Source organism: Monosiga brevicollis, genomic scaffold, assembly GCF_000002865.3.
Source record: "Monosiga brevicollis MX1 MONBRscaffold_10 genomic scaffold, whole genome shotgun sequence".
Classification (NCBI taxonomy): Eukaryota; class Choanoflagellata; order Craspedida; family Salpingoecidae; genus Monosiga; species Monosiga brevicollis.
In genome coordinates, this window is record NW_001865047.1 from 199,795 (window position 1) to 214,716 (window position 14,922).

Sequence of the window (14,922 nt, forward strand, 5' to 3'; positions counted from 1 at the left end):
CCTCCCCCCCCCCCCCCCCCCCGCGACCAAAAAGACTCGGCATTTTGCTTGCTCCCACCCCAATTTTTTCCGTGACCCTTGCACTGACACGCTGAGCGTGCTAGATTCGCTGCCTTAAAGCATCAAGAGGAGCTATGCTTCCATTCTATGACTCAATTGATCTGCGAACGATCTTCACAAGCCCGCACTCACGTGCGCACCTGCCCGGAGGAGTTCTTGGGTGTTTTCCTCACAGCCCACACGGCCTCCGCCGCGACACCCTGATGCACCCGGGTGTTTTCCTCACAGCCCACACGGCCTCCGCCGCGACACCCTGATGCACAAGTGAGGAGGGCAAAGGGAACGCCCGCTGGGCAGGCACGATGACCACGGCCCGAGCATTTGCCCAATTATGACATTAGTGACCAGAGAGTTGCCAGTAGCCCGAGAGACGGAACCATAGAATGGTAATGATCGTAAAGCCCGCCACCAAGGACCAGAACATGACATAACCGTAGCGCCAATGGAGTTCCGGCATCTGCCGTAACAAGAGTTAAATGAGCGAGAACGAGTGCAAAGTCAGGAAGGGCCCGGCAGCCCCTAAAACGCACCTCCTCAAAGTTCATGCCCCAAAGGCCCGTCAGGAACTGGGCTGGGATGAAGATGGTCGTAACCAACGTCAGCAAGAGCAGCACATTGTTCGTCTGCTCGTCTTGCACGCTCTAACCCCCAAAAATAGGTAACCCATGCAGTTTGACACAGTGCGTGCAATAAGTGAATGGGTGGACGGATGGTAATGCGTTGGATTCCAGCAGACTGGCACGTTTGGACCCACGCGATAGAGCTGGAAGAGGTTTTGTGTCGTATCGTTCCAAGTCTTGGCTTCATCCAAAATGGTATTGAGCTGATCTCGCAAATCTTGAAAGTAAACAAGCTGTCAAAATCAAGCCGGGCGATCAAGGTGAATCTGACCTGAGACAAGGAAGTACTTGCCCCTTGCGTCACAAGCCTGTCGCGTACCTCATTTTGAAAGAAGAAGGAGAAGGGCTCCACTTTGGCGTCCCAACGCAGCGTGTGAAGACGATTGGCTAGGGCTGACATCTCTCGCATGTACAGGCTCGAGACCTTGGCATACTCAAAAAGGTGTGCACGGTGCTCCGGGCGCGGTGTTTGCGAAATGCCGTCGTCAATCATTTCCAGCCATTGCTGATGGAGCAATCAACGACAGCATGAATGAGACTTGTGAGCACAGATGATCCACAGCTCACCAGTAGCCTCGAACAATCGCACGATACCTTCAAGACATCGCGCATGTCGTAATTGAGCTCGGACACAGCCTCGAGGAAGAGGTACGCGAGATATTTGACATTGCCCAGAATGACGTCTGGAAAGCGTCGAATAATTTGATCCTCAAGCTCGCGCACCACGTTATACACGGGGCTATCCAGCACATCAGGATCCCTGATAGAAAGCGTCGGGTCAGTTTGCCAGCATCGAATTCATCAACAAGAAGATGCGCACAAGGCAAGGGGACAATCGCCTCGGGTCATAAACATGAGGGCCACAACCGCATGGTACCTGAGAATGACAATCATCAAGGACTCATCCACCACCACAATGCTAACAGGAAACGATTGGAGACTGGGTGGTTGCTCATCCAAATGCCGCTTGCTGACGAGACGCGGGTCTGTTGATGCGCGCAGCCTACCAAACCCCAGAACCAAGCAAAAACACATCAAACCAGCGGGACCGAACGATTGTGACAACCTTGACATTGGGGCCCAGCTTCACGTACACATTGGCCAACCCATAGCTCTAGCGCACGCAATTTTCGCGATGAGTATGGCACACAGGCTTGTCGCCAACCAATTGCAAACGACTTGAACAAGACCTTACCGCGTCCGATTCTTCCATCTGTGATTGGTCCGTCTATAGCCAGGGCCCCGGTCAAAGCATGACAACCAGAAAGGTTAGCCATCTTCGGTGAGCGGGCAGGTATGAAGAGCATCACTGTTTAGCAAGATGAGATCAAGAGTGCGCGAGCGAACCCACCGGGACGTAGATGGGTGAATTGTTCATGGCGTAGACGCTTGCTAAAATGTGCGCAAAGGGCTTTTCTGGGGGCCCAACAATCTCAATCTTATCACGCTGAATGGTCACGACGTCCTGAAGAATTTCCTCATGAATGTCCAAGGCAACGGAGAGCATGTCCGCAACATTGGGATCGTACCCCTTAACGGTGACCCAAGAGCGGATCGGCCTAGTATGATGCAAAACGCGGAATGAGTCTTGAAGCAGAGTCCTGAAACATGAGCAGAAGCGTTGGCACGAAGACGATATTGCAGCCAGCTCAAAAGCGAACCCAAGTTTTTGCAGCCGATGTCGATTATCAAGCCAGTCTTTGAACTGAGCCAGGTCAAATTCGACGTGCTGATTGAGCTGCAGTTCATAGGACAGGAAGAACGTGAGAGTGCGGTAATGAGTCGCGCACGACGGCCGTCAACGAACATGTCGCAGAGCAGGTGTGGCCCACCTCGGCGTGATTGGACGAGGCACAATAGCTGACAACCTTCACGCGAACAGGATCACGCCGAGAGAAGCCCTGCAGCTTGCGCGTGATGTCATCCATACGCAGACGCTTAAAGAATTGCACAAACTCGTCCTCCTCAATGGTGCCGGCGTTGTCTCGATCAATCTACACGTAGAGTCAAGATGAGACTGACTCAAAGAATGGAAAAAATCCTTTGTTAGACGCCCATGGCGCTTAAGTTTGAAAGATGTGACAACACGCACCGCTTTTAACAGCCGGCCAACGGCGTATGGGTCCTTGGCCTGTGATCAAAACAAAAAACCATGGGTATTGAGACTTGACGCTCGACACAGTCCAGGTAAATGCAGATGGACGTTGGATGAACATGCAAGGTGGGCAAGCGGCACACCTCCATGCCCAGGGCGAGCAGACCAGACTGGAATTCCGCATGCGACAATCGGCCATCATTGTCTCGGTCAAAGAGACCTGTCAAGTGTAACGCGCCCAACCCAAAAAGAAAAGAAGGAGCGATGCGTGAGACCGGTTCTGTCCCTTCCCTCTTCACAATATTGCTGCCCCGCCCTTTGCCGCCCTTTGATATGGGTTGATTGTCTCTCATGCAATGCAGCCCCCCCCAAAAAAAACGAAGCTGCATGGGAACGAGTTGAAGGGGTCATGCTTACGAAAAAGACCTAGAGCGAAAGGTGGATTCAAAGCAACAGAAAATACCACCAGATGTGAGGACGATGCAAGACCCAAATCCAGAGGCTCAGCCGGCTGCCCTGAAGGATGCAGACTGGCCAAACACTACGGGCCCATTGCTGAGGGAAGCAGTCGATGCTGAGCGACAGCACGTACGATGCAGGTTGTGTTTGCCAAAGTCAGGTTCATTGCCGGCAGCCTTTAGCAGACGATCGCGGCGAGAGATGGGAATGCTTGGGTCCACAAGCGCCGTATCTGTGAGGTCAACCAGATCGCGATCCAGCTCTGTCCAGAAGAATGGAACAATGCCACAAAACAGAAACACAAAGACATATGAGGTTGCTCGAAAAGCCTACACAGAGGCGTGGTCTTTGAGGTTGGCAGCACAGACCTCCTCGTGAGAGACGCCGACGCAACTGCGGAAGCTTGGTGCCGTCCTGATGTGTGACGTAAGAGACATGAGTTGCCAAAGCTCATATGAGCTTCGCCGGGACGCTGATTTTGTGCGCTAAAGTCGTGAGTCAAGGCATCGGACGAGGTGACAAACCGAGTCCTGGTGCATGCTAGAAATATTGCTCGAACGATCCATGTCTCGGCTACGGGGTGGGCGGCTACCTGAAGGAAAAGAGTGCGGGTGGGCTGTGAGTTTGATATGACAGGGTGAATCGATGCTTTAGACAGCAGTTTTGACGCACTGAAAGGCGAGAGGGGCTCAGGGCCAGGGGAAAAGTCTGAGCTAGTGGCTGAAGCTGCTCTCTCGTGCATCAGCGGAGCTTGACGGCTGAGTAGAGCCGTGTTTTCGTTGGGACCGGGGCTTGGGCGTGTCTTGGGGTTGTTGCTTTGGCTGGGACTGGAGGCGAAGATGTCAACATCAATGACCGAGGCAGATGGGGTGCGACGCTTGATGGTAACGGGTACTTCACGCGGGCCGCCTTGGGGGTCCAGCTGCAGAATGGTTGACTCGGGCTCAAACCTGGTCGGCTCTTGTCGCTGCAAGCCTTGTTGTCGCTCCCGAGGCCCTGTGCGTTTGAAATGAGGTCTCTCTGTGAATAACAATCTGACACAACCTCTTCCCGGACGCGCGATTCATGTGGCGAAGCCCACGAGCAAGCGAGGCAGAGCGCAAGGTTGGGTGCGTTATTCGCACCGCTAGCAGGCCTGGACGACTGAGGTGAGGCGCGCTTGTGGGGAGATGTGCGGGGTGAGCGACGCGGTGACTGATGAGATGGCTGCAAGGGGGCGAGTTCGTCGTCGCCATCGTCGTCGGCATCTTCAACCTCTTCAGATGCCTCAGCCTCTTCGGCGTCTTTGGACGCTTCGGCCTCGTCGGATGGCTGAACGTCTGCGTTGAGGCTTGGCTCGACGTCCAGTTCAAAGACGTCCGGATCTGCTGTGGGGCGCAGATACTGAACGTTCATCCGCCCAAACTATGTCATTGGTATGGACAGGCAGTGAGCTTGCTCGATCAAGGCGAAGGGAGCAGACACACGGCTCCTTGGAGGCAAACGCCTGGATCGTACATGATCAATTTCGCCGACGGCCTCGACCCCTTGCGTTGAAGTGACAATGTGCAGGCGGTCATGCTCAAAGGGCGTGCCCACTTCTGCATCAAGCATGGATTCTGGGTCAATGGGCTCGCTCACGGCTGTCTCCGAGGTGCTAGGTGCCGGCGTGGCCTCGTGGCCCGGTGGCTCTGATTCTACACGGCGTTCAGACATGCCGGCGGCGCCACTAGCACACCCACTATCCTTGGCTTTGACCTAGAATTTGCACCGCACCCACCCTGTGAGCTTGATCCAGTGCTCATTCAAGACCCGAGCATTATCAGGACGACGCAGCTTTGTCGGTGCGCCACGAGCCCCTCAACCCAGGTCACAAGCCATCACAAAAAAACAAGCACGGCACAACGAGCTCCCACAGACCACCACACAGCAGCACTCCACGACACCCTCCAAGAGACACAAAGCCACACACAAGGCCACACACAAGGCCACACACAAGGCCACACACAAAGCCACACACAAGGCCACCACAAGGCCACCACAAGGCCACCACAAGGTCACCACGAGGCCACCACGAGGCCACACACACACACACACACAGAGCGGCGCGCGAACCAGACACACTCACCAATTTGAAGAAATCTCTCTCTCTCTCTCTTCTCTCTCTCTCTCTCTCTCTCTCTCTCTCTCTCTTGTGTTGGAGGCCTTTTGGGTCGCTCATGCTGACAATTCGATTCGACTCTGCATGGGTAAGCGATGGCGATGGTAGTGGTGGTGTTTGTTCTTCTCTCTGCTGGTTTAAGAGATGAGGGCGTGTATCTCTGGGAGGTTACTGTTTTACAGTGATAAGACAAATGAAGTTGTGTTCTTGGCTTCCCGTCTCTGTAATTTCAACACCGTTCACACGTCCCTCTCTCTCTCTCGCTTTTTGCTCTCTCTCTCTCTCGCACCGACACACACACACACATGGCATCGACTTTATCGGGATCGCGGCTCGTGCTGCGTGATGCCCGTATCACGGATCGACCGCGTCTGTTTCATGCCCTCTCCGACGGTATCTATGGCGGACATGACTACCTGTACGCTCTTGATTCCTCCATCTTGTGCTCTGTTGGTTGGCTCGACCGTAATCCCCCTCGAGCCTCTCCCTCCTCACATCCATCAACCTGGTGGTCCGCAACACGCCGCTCTTGCTCTCTCGCTCACGGGTAACGCTCGCCGATCAACAGGCCCTTGTTCTTTGAAAAGTGGCTTCACGATGATCTCCACCACATGATTGTGGCTGAGATGGAGGAGGCGACCACGGCCGCAGAGCCCCACCCTGAGCTAGTGGGGCTTGACACGATTGGTCTCTACGATCAGGGCGCCACGGTTCTCTTTCAGGCCATGCGTGTCAACCCGCGCTTTCGCGGACAGGGCCTTGCCAAGGAGCTCAGCGAGGGCGTGCGTCGCCTGGCACTGGCCCGATTTCCCAACGTGCGCCGGCTGCGTGCCGTGATCCAGCACCACCATACCTCGTCGATCCGCGTGCACGTAGCCCAGGGCTATCAGTGCCTTCATCGCGAAGCCTTTGGCATGGCCGCCATTGATGGCCGAGGGATGACCGCCCTTGCCCGCCGGTATGCCACGGCGGCTGCCCTCCTCGTGCAGCTGTCGGAAACTTGCGGTGGTTCCGCCGGCCACGTCCAGGCCCACGCACAGAGTTCGCAGGTTGATGTGCGGCTCGTGACAGCCCGTGAGCTCTGGGCAGGCTTGGCAGCCCTTGACGCAACCAAGCGGGCACAGTTGCTGCCTCATAACCTCTTTCTCGTCGATTGGATGCCATATGAAGCCACTTTGGATAATTTGTGCTTAATGGAACAATCTCTCGGTATGACTGCGTCTGTGCGTGGTTTGCCACTTCAACCAATGCAGTCGACCCGGTTCCATGCCTGACGTGCTTGTATGTATGCTCCGTCTCGCTGCCTTTGTCCTTTCTTCTTCTTCTTCTTCTTCCTGCTTTCCTTTCGTTTCGTGTTTCGACCCGCGCACAGACATGGCCTTTTTAGCGGCGCTGGATTCGCAGACCGGCTTGGTGGGCTTGGCTGTTTGCCAGCGCTCCGCTCGGTGCAGGTTGGTGTTTATCTGCCTCTGCGCGCCCCCGATACGTTTGTTTACACCCTACCCTGTCTTGCGCCTCGGGCTGATGCTAGTCTCCCAATCTGGCTGACCTCCCGCTGTTGTTGTTGCGTGCCTTGTGTAGCGGGCAGCACCTCTTTGCTTGTGTCCGGTGCGACGGCGATCCGATGCTGTTTGCGCGCTTGGCCGACGCCGCACTCGTGCTGTTTTGGCACGGATGTGCTTATCTCTGCCTTAGCTATGACCAAGCCCTGCGCGATAAGATAAGCCCCGCCGAGGACCGCCCCGACGCTCGACCGGTCCCATGCCTGACAGCCATGGCAACGCGCCTGCCCCTCGATTTCTCCGCCGACTACATGCACGGCTCTCAAGCAGTATATGAACTGGCCATTGAGCACGCTTCGACTTGACTCGATGCAGTTGTACGATGATGCCCAGCCGACCATTTAATTTCAATCTAATTTTGACATAATTTATGCTTTATTTTCGCTGCATTTTTTAACATCACCCCTTACATCTAATGATCTTGCGCGTGGTACTGCTTCTGCGGGATGCCGTTTAGCAGCGGCGTGGGCGACGTGTCGCTCGTGCCGCTGGTGTCGTCCGGTGCCATGCTCCTTTACGGGCGATGATTGATGGAGTGAGGTTGTTCCCCATTTATGATACAATTGGAGAACTCTGATGATTTGCAAGAATAGTATCCAACATCAAATTCAGTTCTCTATGTTTAATTAAACAAACAACAAGACAAATTAAAGAAGAATGGCGACGGCAGCTCCCAAGTTCAACGTCCTTGCATGGCAGCGGTGTGCAGCATCGAATGCTGTTGGTTGGACACACGGCAAAACTCGACAGAGGCACGCAAGGAAATGGATACTGACAATGAACAACGGAGTGTGCCGTGCAGTCAGCAAGACGCTTTGACTATCCCAACTGGGAGGCGAGGCTTCACATTCTCAACCCATGTGACTGCGGTTGGCCATTCCAAAGCTTCACTTGAAGAGATACAGTTTGTAGTGGTTTAATTATTTTGGTGGCCGGGGCCAGCGATCGAGGTTTAGGGTTTCAACAAGTGTGGGAGAAGAACGGACAACGTAAGAGATGTCATGTCTTCATCAGCGGCACACAGCCAACGCGAAGTGAGCAAGGGGGGTTTCAGACGCGCGCATCCGTCTAGGCGTGCGCGCGTATGTGTGCAGCGAATGCGTACGTTTGTGTGGTGTGTTTAACCAGAAACAACAACAGCATCAAGAACGACGACAAACGACGGCGACAACATTTAGTATGTGACTAAAAAAAAAGAGACAAACCACACAACGACAAAACAACGGGATAGGAGGAGCGGCTTGAGCCTAATGACAAGTACGCTGCTCCGACAAAACTCACAACGTCCGTTGGGAAGAGGGAACAAGTGTGAGCCGGGCTGCCGGTTGCAACTCCATTTCTAGCCTAGTTAGAATCAGCCTCGTACTGCCAAGGCAGGTTGAGAACCTCGAGAGGGAAGTCATCGGGAAGGGCCGGGGGCTGGAACTCAGCCGAGTCGCCACTCTGATCGGGGACGTAGGCAGAGAAGGCGTAGATGAAATCAGCCTTGGCAAAGCCGTTGAAAGTAGAAGCCGCCGCGCCCGTGTAGGCGCCCATGCCCGCCACGTAGAGCCACTCGCCGACGTCCAGGTCAGGGAGTTGGCACGACTTGGCAACGCAGTCAATGCTATCGCAAGTGGGGCCCCAGACGGTGCTATTGTACTTCTTGCCCGTGGCCTTCTTGTAGTTGAGGGGCTGGAGCTCGACGTCAGCGTGGTCAAAGATGATGCAGTTGAAGGAGCCATACACGCCATCATTGACAAAGTAGTTGACCATGGCACCGGCCGGGATGGTCTCAAGCTCATCGGCATCAAGCATACCCTGGAAGGTAGTCTCGGAGGGCGAGATGTCACCGCTGGTCTCGGGAGCCACGACGCGCTTGGCAATGACGCTGAGGGCCAGGGTCATGGCGTTGGCGGCGTAGTAACGTCCAGGCTCGGCAATGAGGCGCAGGCCTGACACGTCGCTAAAGTGGTTGGCGACAGCATCGCGGATGGAGTTGGCGATCGACTCGAAGCGCACCTTGGGGGTGCGACCAGCAACGGCCTCGCCAGGGAAGCCGCCTCCGACGTCGAGAACGGTAGGGGCAAAGCCATAAGCTTCGGCGTCGCGGAAGACCTGGCGGGCCTTGGCAATGGCATCATCGTAGACAGCGGCATCGGTGCAGCCACTGCCAACGTGGAAGCTAACGCCAGCAAGGTTGAGACCAGTGGCCTTGCATGCCTCGATCAACGAGGTGGTCTGCTTGCCGACGACGGCGCCAAACTTGAGGCCGAGACGGCAGGCCGACTTGCTGTCATCGGCGAGGATGCGAAGGACGACCGAGGCCTCGGGGTAGATGCCAGCGATCTTGCGGAGCTCCTCAGCAGAGTCAAAGGTCATGAGGGTGACGCCAACCTCCTTGGCGTAGCGAATGTGTGAGGCGGGCTTGCAAGGGTTGGCATCTATGGAACGGAAAAGGAAAGCCCAGATGTGAGATTTGTTGAAGAGCAAAACAAGAAAGAACAAGAACAAAAGCAGCAAACGCTGAAAGACACCTGCGGGCGTGTGGACGAGCAAAGGCAAGGGGATCAAGGGAAAACCAACGTACAGATGATGCGTTCGGGGGTGACACCAATGCCGAGGACGGCTTCAATCTCAGCACGGCTGGCGCAGTCAAAGTTGGCACCGAGGGAGGCGAGGCAGCGAAGGATCATGGGATCCGGGTTGCACTTGACGGCGTAAAAAGGGGTCACGTCAGGCAGCTCCTGCTTGAAGAGGTGGTGTTGGCGATAAACCGAGCCGAGGTCAACGAGGAAGAAGGCGTGCTCCTCCTTCATGACACCGGCCTTGATGACGTGCTTCAGGGTGGAGCGGAGGTGATCATGGCGGTTGCCCTTGAGCGGGATGGCCGCCAAAGTAGGGGTTTCCTCATCATTTTCGGGTTTGTCTTCAAACCCCAGATAATCCTCGGGCAGGTCGGCCTGGATCAGACCAATGGGGGCCTCAACATCAACCATCAGGCTTGGCGGGGGGGGGCACAAGAGACCGGAAGGAAGTACACTCCAAAACAAGTGAAAGCTGGCCAGTGACCAAGATTGTCGACAATTGCTTGCGAAGCTTGCTGCACACTGAGGAGCGCGTTGGGAAAATGCCACCAACGCCCGCTTCGATCGAAGAAATAGAGAGAGAGAGAGAGAGTAAAGAGTACAGAATGTGTCTTGAGTTGATGGGGAGATGGCAAGGGAGCAAGTCGGGGAAGCGAATAGGGTAAGCCGACACAACAGTAAGCAAGTAACCGTCCGTTCACAGTCCGCGTGTGTGTGTGTGTGTGTGTGTGTGGGGTGGATGTTACTGAAGATCACCAATGACACAAGCATGCATACGAAATACAAAAACAAGCATATGCAAACCAGCTTTGTTTGATACACTTTCAATGGTTGTTGCAGTCAAGCAGCTTGTCCTTGGGGCAGATTGCAGTCACATCATCGTGGTGGTATGTTGAGGCTGACGGGAGAGCGGGGAGGGGGGGCGCGTTAGGAGGGGCGCGTGAGTGGCAAGCCTTGCTCGGGGAAGCCCAAGCCTATGGGTTGGGTTGGCAAGGGATGACGAGGATGTTGTCTTGGATTCCGTATGATCGGGGTCGCGGGCTTGCTCTGAAGCCATGTCTCCTCGGCGCTGCTTCGGGTCCAGGTCGGTACCATCGTGGCGAGAAAGAGGAAGGAAGGAAGGAATCACGTCACGTCGTGCCGACTCATTCAACTTCATCACGTGCCCGGCATTGATTTCTTGGTCAGCATGTTGCAGTAGTTGGCAGCTGGATTTGGGCGCATCTTCGCAATGCCTCCAAGATTCTGTGTGGGCAGGGCCTGTGCGGTTGCATGTCCATCGTTCTTCCAGTGATATCTCATCCCAACGCACATTCCAGATCGGACTGACCAACTTCAGCCTGTGTCTGAAGACACAATGTCATTAGTCGCCGATCCAAGGCGCCGCTGCCATTTCTTGCCTCTCTAAGCTGGGGATAGGCGCGGTTTGGGGTTCTGGTTTTGTGGGATCTGGATTTAAAAACAAAGCAATACACGTTGTGTGGATGTGTTAAAGAATACAAGGGATGCCACAGTGTTGGCGCACGAGGCAAGCAACACGCATCTTCGCCGTGAAGCATGTCATGAGACCCATACAGATATGGCCATGGCATTGTCAGACATATTATTATTTGTTTTTGATGACAATGTATCGGATATGCTCACTGACTTCACGGCGACATCGGAAGCCGCTTGAACAACCGCACAGAAAGAAGTGGAAGAGACAATTTGGGTGTTTGACTTGATTCGACTGTGGCCGGCTATGCAACCACACCACAAACACGCTTCCTTACAACACGCCAGGCGCTCAGTGACCCGAGGCGTTAACAGACGACACGTTTCAACAGAAAAGCAAGAGGGCACAAGGCAAAGCCCTTTGCTCGAGAAAACACGCTCCCACGGGATGGGATGCACAGGCCAAAAGGCGAACGGTAAAAAAAAAGGGCCAAAAATAAAAAAAGGAAGGCCGGGAGCCAGGGTGCAACAGATGATTATTGTGCATAGAAGCAGAGCACCAGCCTCTCGGCGGGATCGAACATTGAAATGGAGGCCATTTATTCGGCCAGCCAGTATGACTCAAGCTGGAAAGTGTAGGAATAATAACCCACAAGGAGTTAATGAGAATATCAAACCGGGTCCTCATAAATACACCTTCCTTTGCCTTGGCATCCATCTCGCGTTTCGAAGCGGCGTCAACTCTACCAGGAGAGATAAGAAGAGCGTACCTCGGCAAATTCACTTTCCCAATCAGAGTTGAAGACAGACTGAACGGTTGAGTTGATCAGCTTCATGCGGCACGCTGAGATTTCAGCGTCGGGCGTGAACAACACTGCATCGTCGCAATGGTTCATCTGGACCTCGCCTGTGGTATGAGCACATTCCAGATTGAGCAAAGGGTCAGCCCTGGGAACTGGGTTATTCAGCTTGACTCTGCACGCGCGAGCAGTACAGATGTGCAGACGGCCCATCGGACGGCCTCATGTCACGTACAGGCGGGTGTAGCCAGCACGATGCTTGCAACGAAGACGGCCAACATGACTGCGCGCGCACGGATCAGGCAGACGGAAAGCATCAGTGCAGCGTTACGACAACCAGTCGAAGACTACCATGTGAGCCGAGCACCCGCAGATTCGTAGCGAGGTGCAAGTGTTTGGCTCCCCTCGCTTCCATCAATGGCGGCGCGATTGGGAAGCATGACATTGGCATTGTATCCAGCAGATCGGCACGCCCCGGAAACATTGGGCAAAGAAGCCCTCCTCCAAGGGACTCACCCAGAGCAAGGCGGATGGAGAACATGACGGCGGTCGTCGGGTCGGAGTTTAGCAAAAGTGTGTGATCAAGCTACAAAAGTGCCCAACGCTCGCGTCAACCGGCGACAAAGCAACAAAGCAACGCTCCTCCTTGCGGTGCACTCTTTTCTCTTTTTGATTTTTCCCTTTTCGGGGGTTTTCCCTTTGGGTTATGCTTGTGGCTGTGTGGAGTGTGTGGAACAACGTGGTGGGGGGCACCAAACGTGTGAAAGAACAAAAGAGCGTAGTAGCAAAGTCCTTTTCAAGAGTTGTGTGTCTTGTTTTTCAGCAGAAAGTTGGTCTTGAATTGGGATCGCGGCAAAAACCTGGCCTAACTTATTCGTGATTTGCATTCAACCGTAGAATAATGAAAAAGAGTTGTTGTTGTGAGCCACGAGGATCATAAATTTGCTGACATTGAGAAACAAAAACAATTGAGGTATATATGTACTATTATCTCATCCAGCCCACAAGCAGTGCATTAGCTTGCGACCATCGATGCCGTGGCCGAGTGGTTAAGGCGTTTGGCTGCTAACCAAATGGACTCTGTCCGCGTAGGTTCGAATACTACAAGACGTTGTTCATTGGCTTGATTGGTCTGTACACCATCGAGCACAACGAATATCCTGCCGGCATCGGTTAATTCTTTTGCTCTTTTGGCCTCTGATCTCTTGTGCGACCTGAAGAAGTGAGGTGGGCGTCAGGCGGCCAGTATGTCGTAGCCCGGCTACCCCCCTGTTTTTTTTTGATGCTTGCTTCCACCGATCAAGTCGGCCGATCTTCCCTTCCTCCTGAGACAGTTCCTGGAGAGAGCAAAGATTTGAACGCACAGTTTTTCGTTGAGCAAAATCATGCTGACAATCGAGGCGATTCAAGTAATAAATAAGTTATATAACAAATTATCGTTCGTCGTTATCAACCCTCGATGCCGTGGCCGAGTGGTTAAGGCGTTTGGCTGCTAACCAAATGGACTCTGTCCGCGTAGGTTCGAATACTACAAGACGTTGTTCATTGGCTTGATTGGTCTGTACACCATCGAGCACAACCGAATATCCTGCCGGCATCGGTAGATTTTTTTGCTCTTCCTTGAAGCACGATTGGTGTTTATCAATCAATGTCCCCCTTATCTCCTTCCTCAGACTTTTTACCCCCTCATCTTCACGGTGTCACGTCGATGAGGGAATTCAATTTTGTAACTCAGGGCTGGAGGCAGTCTAACGAGGTGTGAGGGACTTGCTCGTGCACGCCAAATGTTCACTGCCGTGTGGCGTATCGGAGACGCTTCAAAGGGGCCACTCACGCCTCGGCTCGAGCGTTCAGCTTGTTGCTGAGGGAGCGGAGGGCCATGTCGACAGCAATGGTAATGAGAACGCTGGTCACCACCATGCCGGCTTGTGCGGCTTGCGGATAGCCCACACCGTGAAGAGCAAAGGTCCACAGCGATAAGACGGCAGCCATGTTGGCCTGCAGTCCCCACCGATAACGACACAGTCCATGCACCAGAAGAGCTCAATGTGAGTGGGGCTACAAGACTGACGACAACAACGAGTCAGGAGACGTGGGGTGTCCCGCGGTTCCAACATACCGCACACGTGGCCAGCTTGCCTTCACCGCGTGCCTGGATGGCGCGCTTGGGCGCCGTTGAAAAGTAGTCTTGGAAACTGGGGAGGCGGAGGCGGTAAAAGTTGAGTGATGAAGCTGCATGCCTTTGTGTGGTTGCTTTTGTTTGAATGTCGAGGTCAAAATCAGGCGGGAAGATCTGATGCGCATGTTCCACATACCGAACAATCGCCAGGGTTGCCTGCACGGCAATCTTGATGTAGGCGGCACGTCGCCAGAAGGTGCCGAGCGCCGAGCTCAGCGGGCTCATCAGCAACGCTGTCAACATGCCAATGTGGAAGAGCTGGGCGAGGAATGTTGCAAAGCCACAGCCGATAAGAGAGCTCAGTGCTGAAGATGGCCTTCATCCTTGTGCTAAACTCACCTTGTCCACTTGGGCATCGAGAAAAGCCCCAAACTTGCCGTCGTCGCCTATGGGTCATCAAGCCGTGCAAAGAGCCGATTTTGGCGTCAAGCGAGAAAAACCAGGCGAAAAGCCGTGGAGGGAGAGCCGGGCAGCGTGTCCATGCGAGTTTGCCAAAAAGGGTGTGGCATACCTCCGGCACGGCCCTTGTTGTGGTCGGCGCGGGCTACGGCTCCATCCAGACGATCCAGCATGTCATGCAGCAAGGCCAAGCCACCTGCAAGTTGACAGATAACGCAGCACAAGCGCGGCACAGTGAGCCTGGATGGTTTTGTTGGTCAAAACTTGCAGGTTGGGGATCAGCAGGTATGTGCGTGCGTGTCAACGTTACCAACCGGCTGCGGCCAGGTAGGTGGGCGCGGGGGACTGCAGGAGGTGGATGCAGGGGATGAGGCACGCGCCCGCGGCAAAGGTAATGGCGTTGGGACTGAGGCAGCGCGGAAAGAAGCGCGAGTTGGCCAGGCTCGACATGAGCCGGTTCAACGGGTCATACACGAAGCGATGGTGCCAGCTCAAGATGGGCAGCGCCAGTGCATCGGGCAGCAACTGCAGCATCACCATGGCACTGGTCTCTATGCTGTGTACTCTAAAGCAGCTCAGCGCCTGTCACAAGAAACAACTGCCGTCC

General features: G+C 54.4%; 4 protein-coding genes across 4 annotated transcripts; 1 reads left to right on the plus strand and 3 right to left on the minus strand.

Annotated features, from left to right (window-relative positions):
* Positions 1 to 397: 397 nt before the first annotated feature.
* MONBRDRAFT_8177 (uncharacterized protein) lies at positions 398 to 4,929 on the minus strand (the record flags this gene model as incomplete). The annotated part of the gene is made up of 11 exons (XM_001745854.1): positions 398 to 517; positions 591 to 701; positions 1,000 to 1,185; positions 1,275 to 1,440; positions 1,688 to 1,794; positions 2,032 to 2,418; positions 2,513 to 2,674; positions 2,919 to 2,995; positions 3,368 to 3,496; positions 4,359 to 4,638; positions 4,732 to 4,929. The coding sequence occupies 11 exons, from the start codon at positions 4,927 to 4,929 to the stop codon at positions 398 to 400; spliced, it is 1,923 nt and encodes a 640-aa protein (XP_001745906.1).
* Positions 4,930 to 6,000: 1,071 nt separating this feature from the next.
* On the plus strand, positions 6,001 to 7,241 carry MONBRDRAFT_8178 (uncharacterized protein; the record flags this gene model as incomplete). The annotated part of the gene is made up of 2 exons (XM_001745719.1): positions 6,001 to 6,332; positions 6,956 to 7,241. The coding sequence occupies 2 exons, from the start codon at positions 6,001 to 6,003 to the stop codon at positions 7,239 to 7,241; spliced, it is 618 nt and encodes a 205-aa protein (XP_001745771.1).
* Positions 7,242 to 7,837: 596 nt separating this feature from the next.
* On the minus strand, positions 7,838 to 10,035 carry MONBRDRAFT_32398 (uncharacterized protein). The gene is made up of 2 exons (XM_001745855.1): positions 9,506 to 10,035; positions 7,838 to 9,359 (listed from the first exon to the last, which is right to left on the minus strand). The coding sequence occupies exons 1-2, from the start codon at positions 9,912 to 9,914 to the stop codon at positions 8,281 to 8,283; spliced, it is 1,488 nt and encodes a 495-aa protein (XP_001745907.1). The 5' UTR covers positions 9,915 to 10,035; the 3' UTR covers positions 7,838 to 8,280.
* A 3,532-nt stretch (positions 10,036 to 13,567) lies between these two features.
* Positions 13,568 to 14,855, minus strand: MONBRDRAFT_25391 (uncharacterized protein; the record flags this gene model as incomplete). Its single annotated transcript, XM_001745856.1, has 6 exons — positions 13,568 to 13,735; positions 13,857 to 13,932; positions 14,053 to 14,174; positions 14,256 to 14,302; positions 14,428 to 14,511; positions 14,630 to 14,855. 6 exons carry the CDS (start codon positions 14,853 to 14,855, stop codon positions 13,568 to 13,570), a joined length of 723 nt encoding a protein of 240 aa, XP_001745908.1.
* Between the last annotated feature and the right edge of the window lie 67 nt (positions 14,856 to 14,922).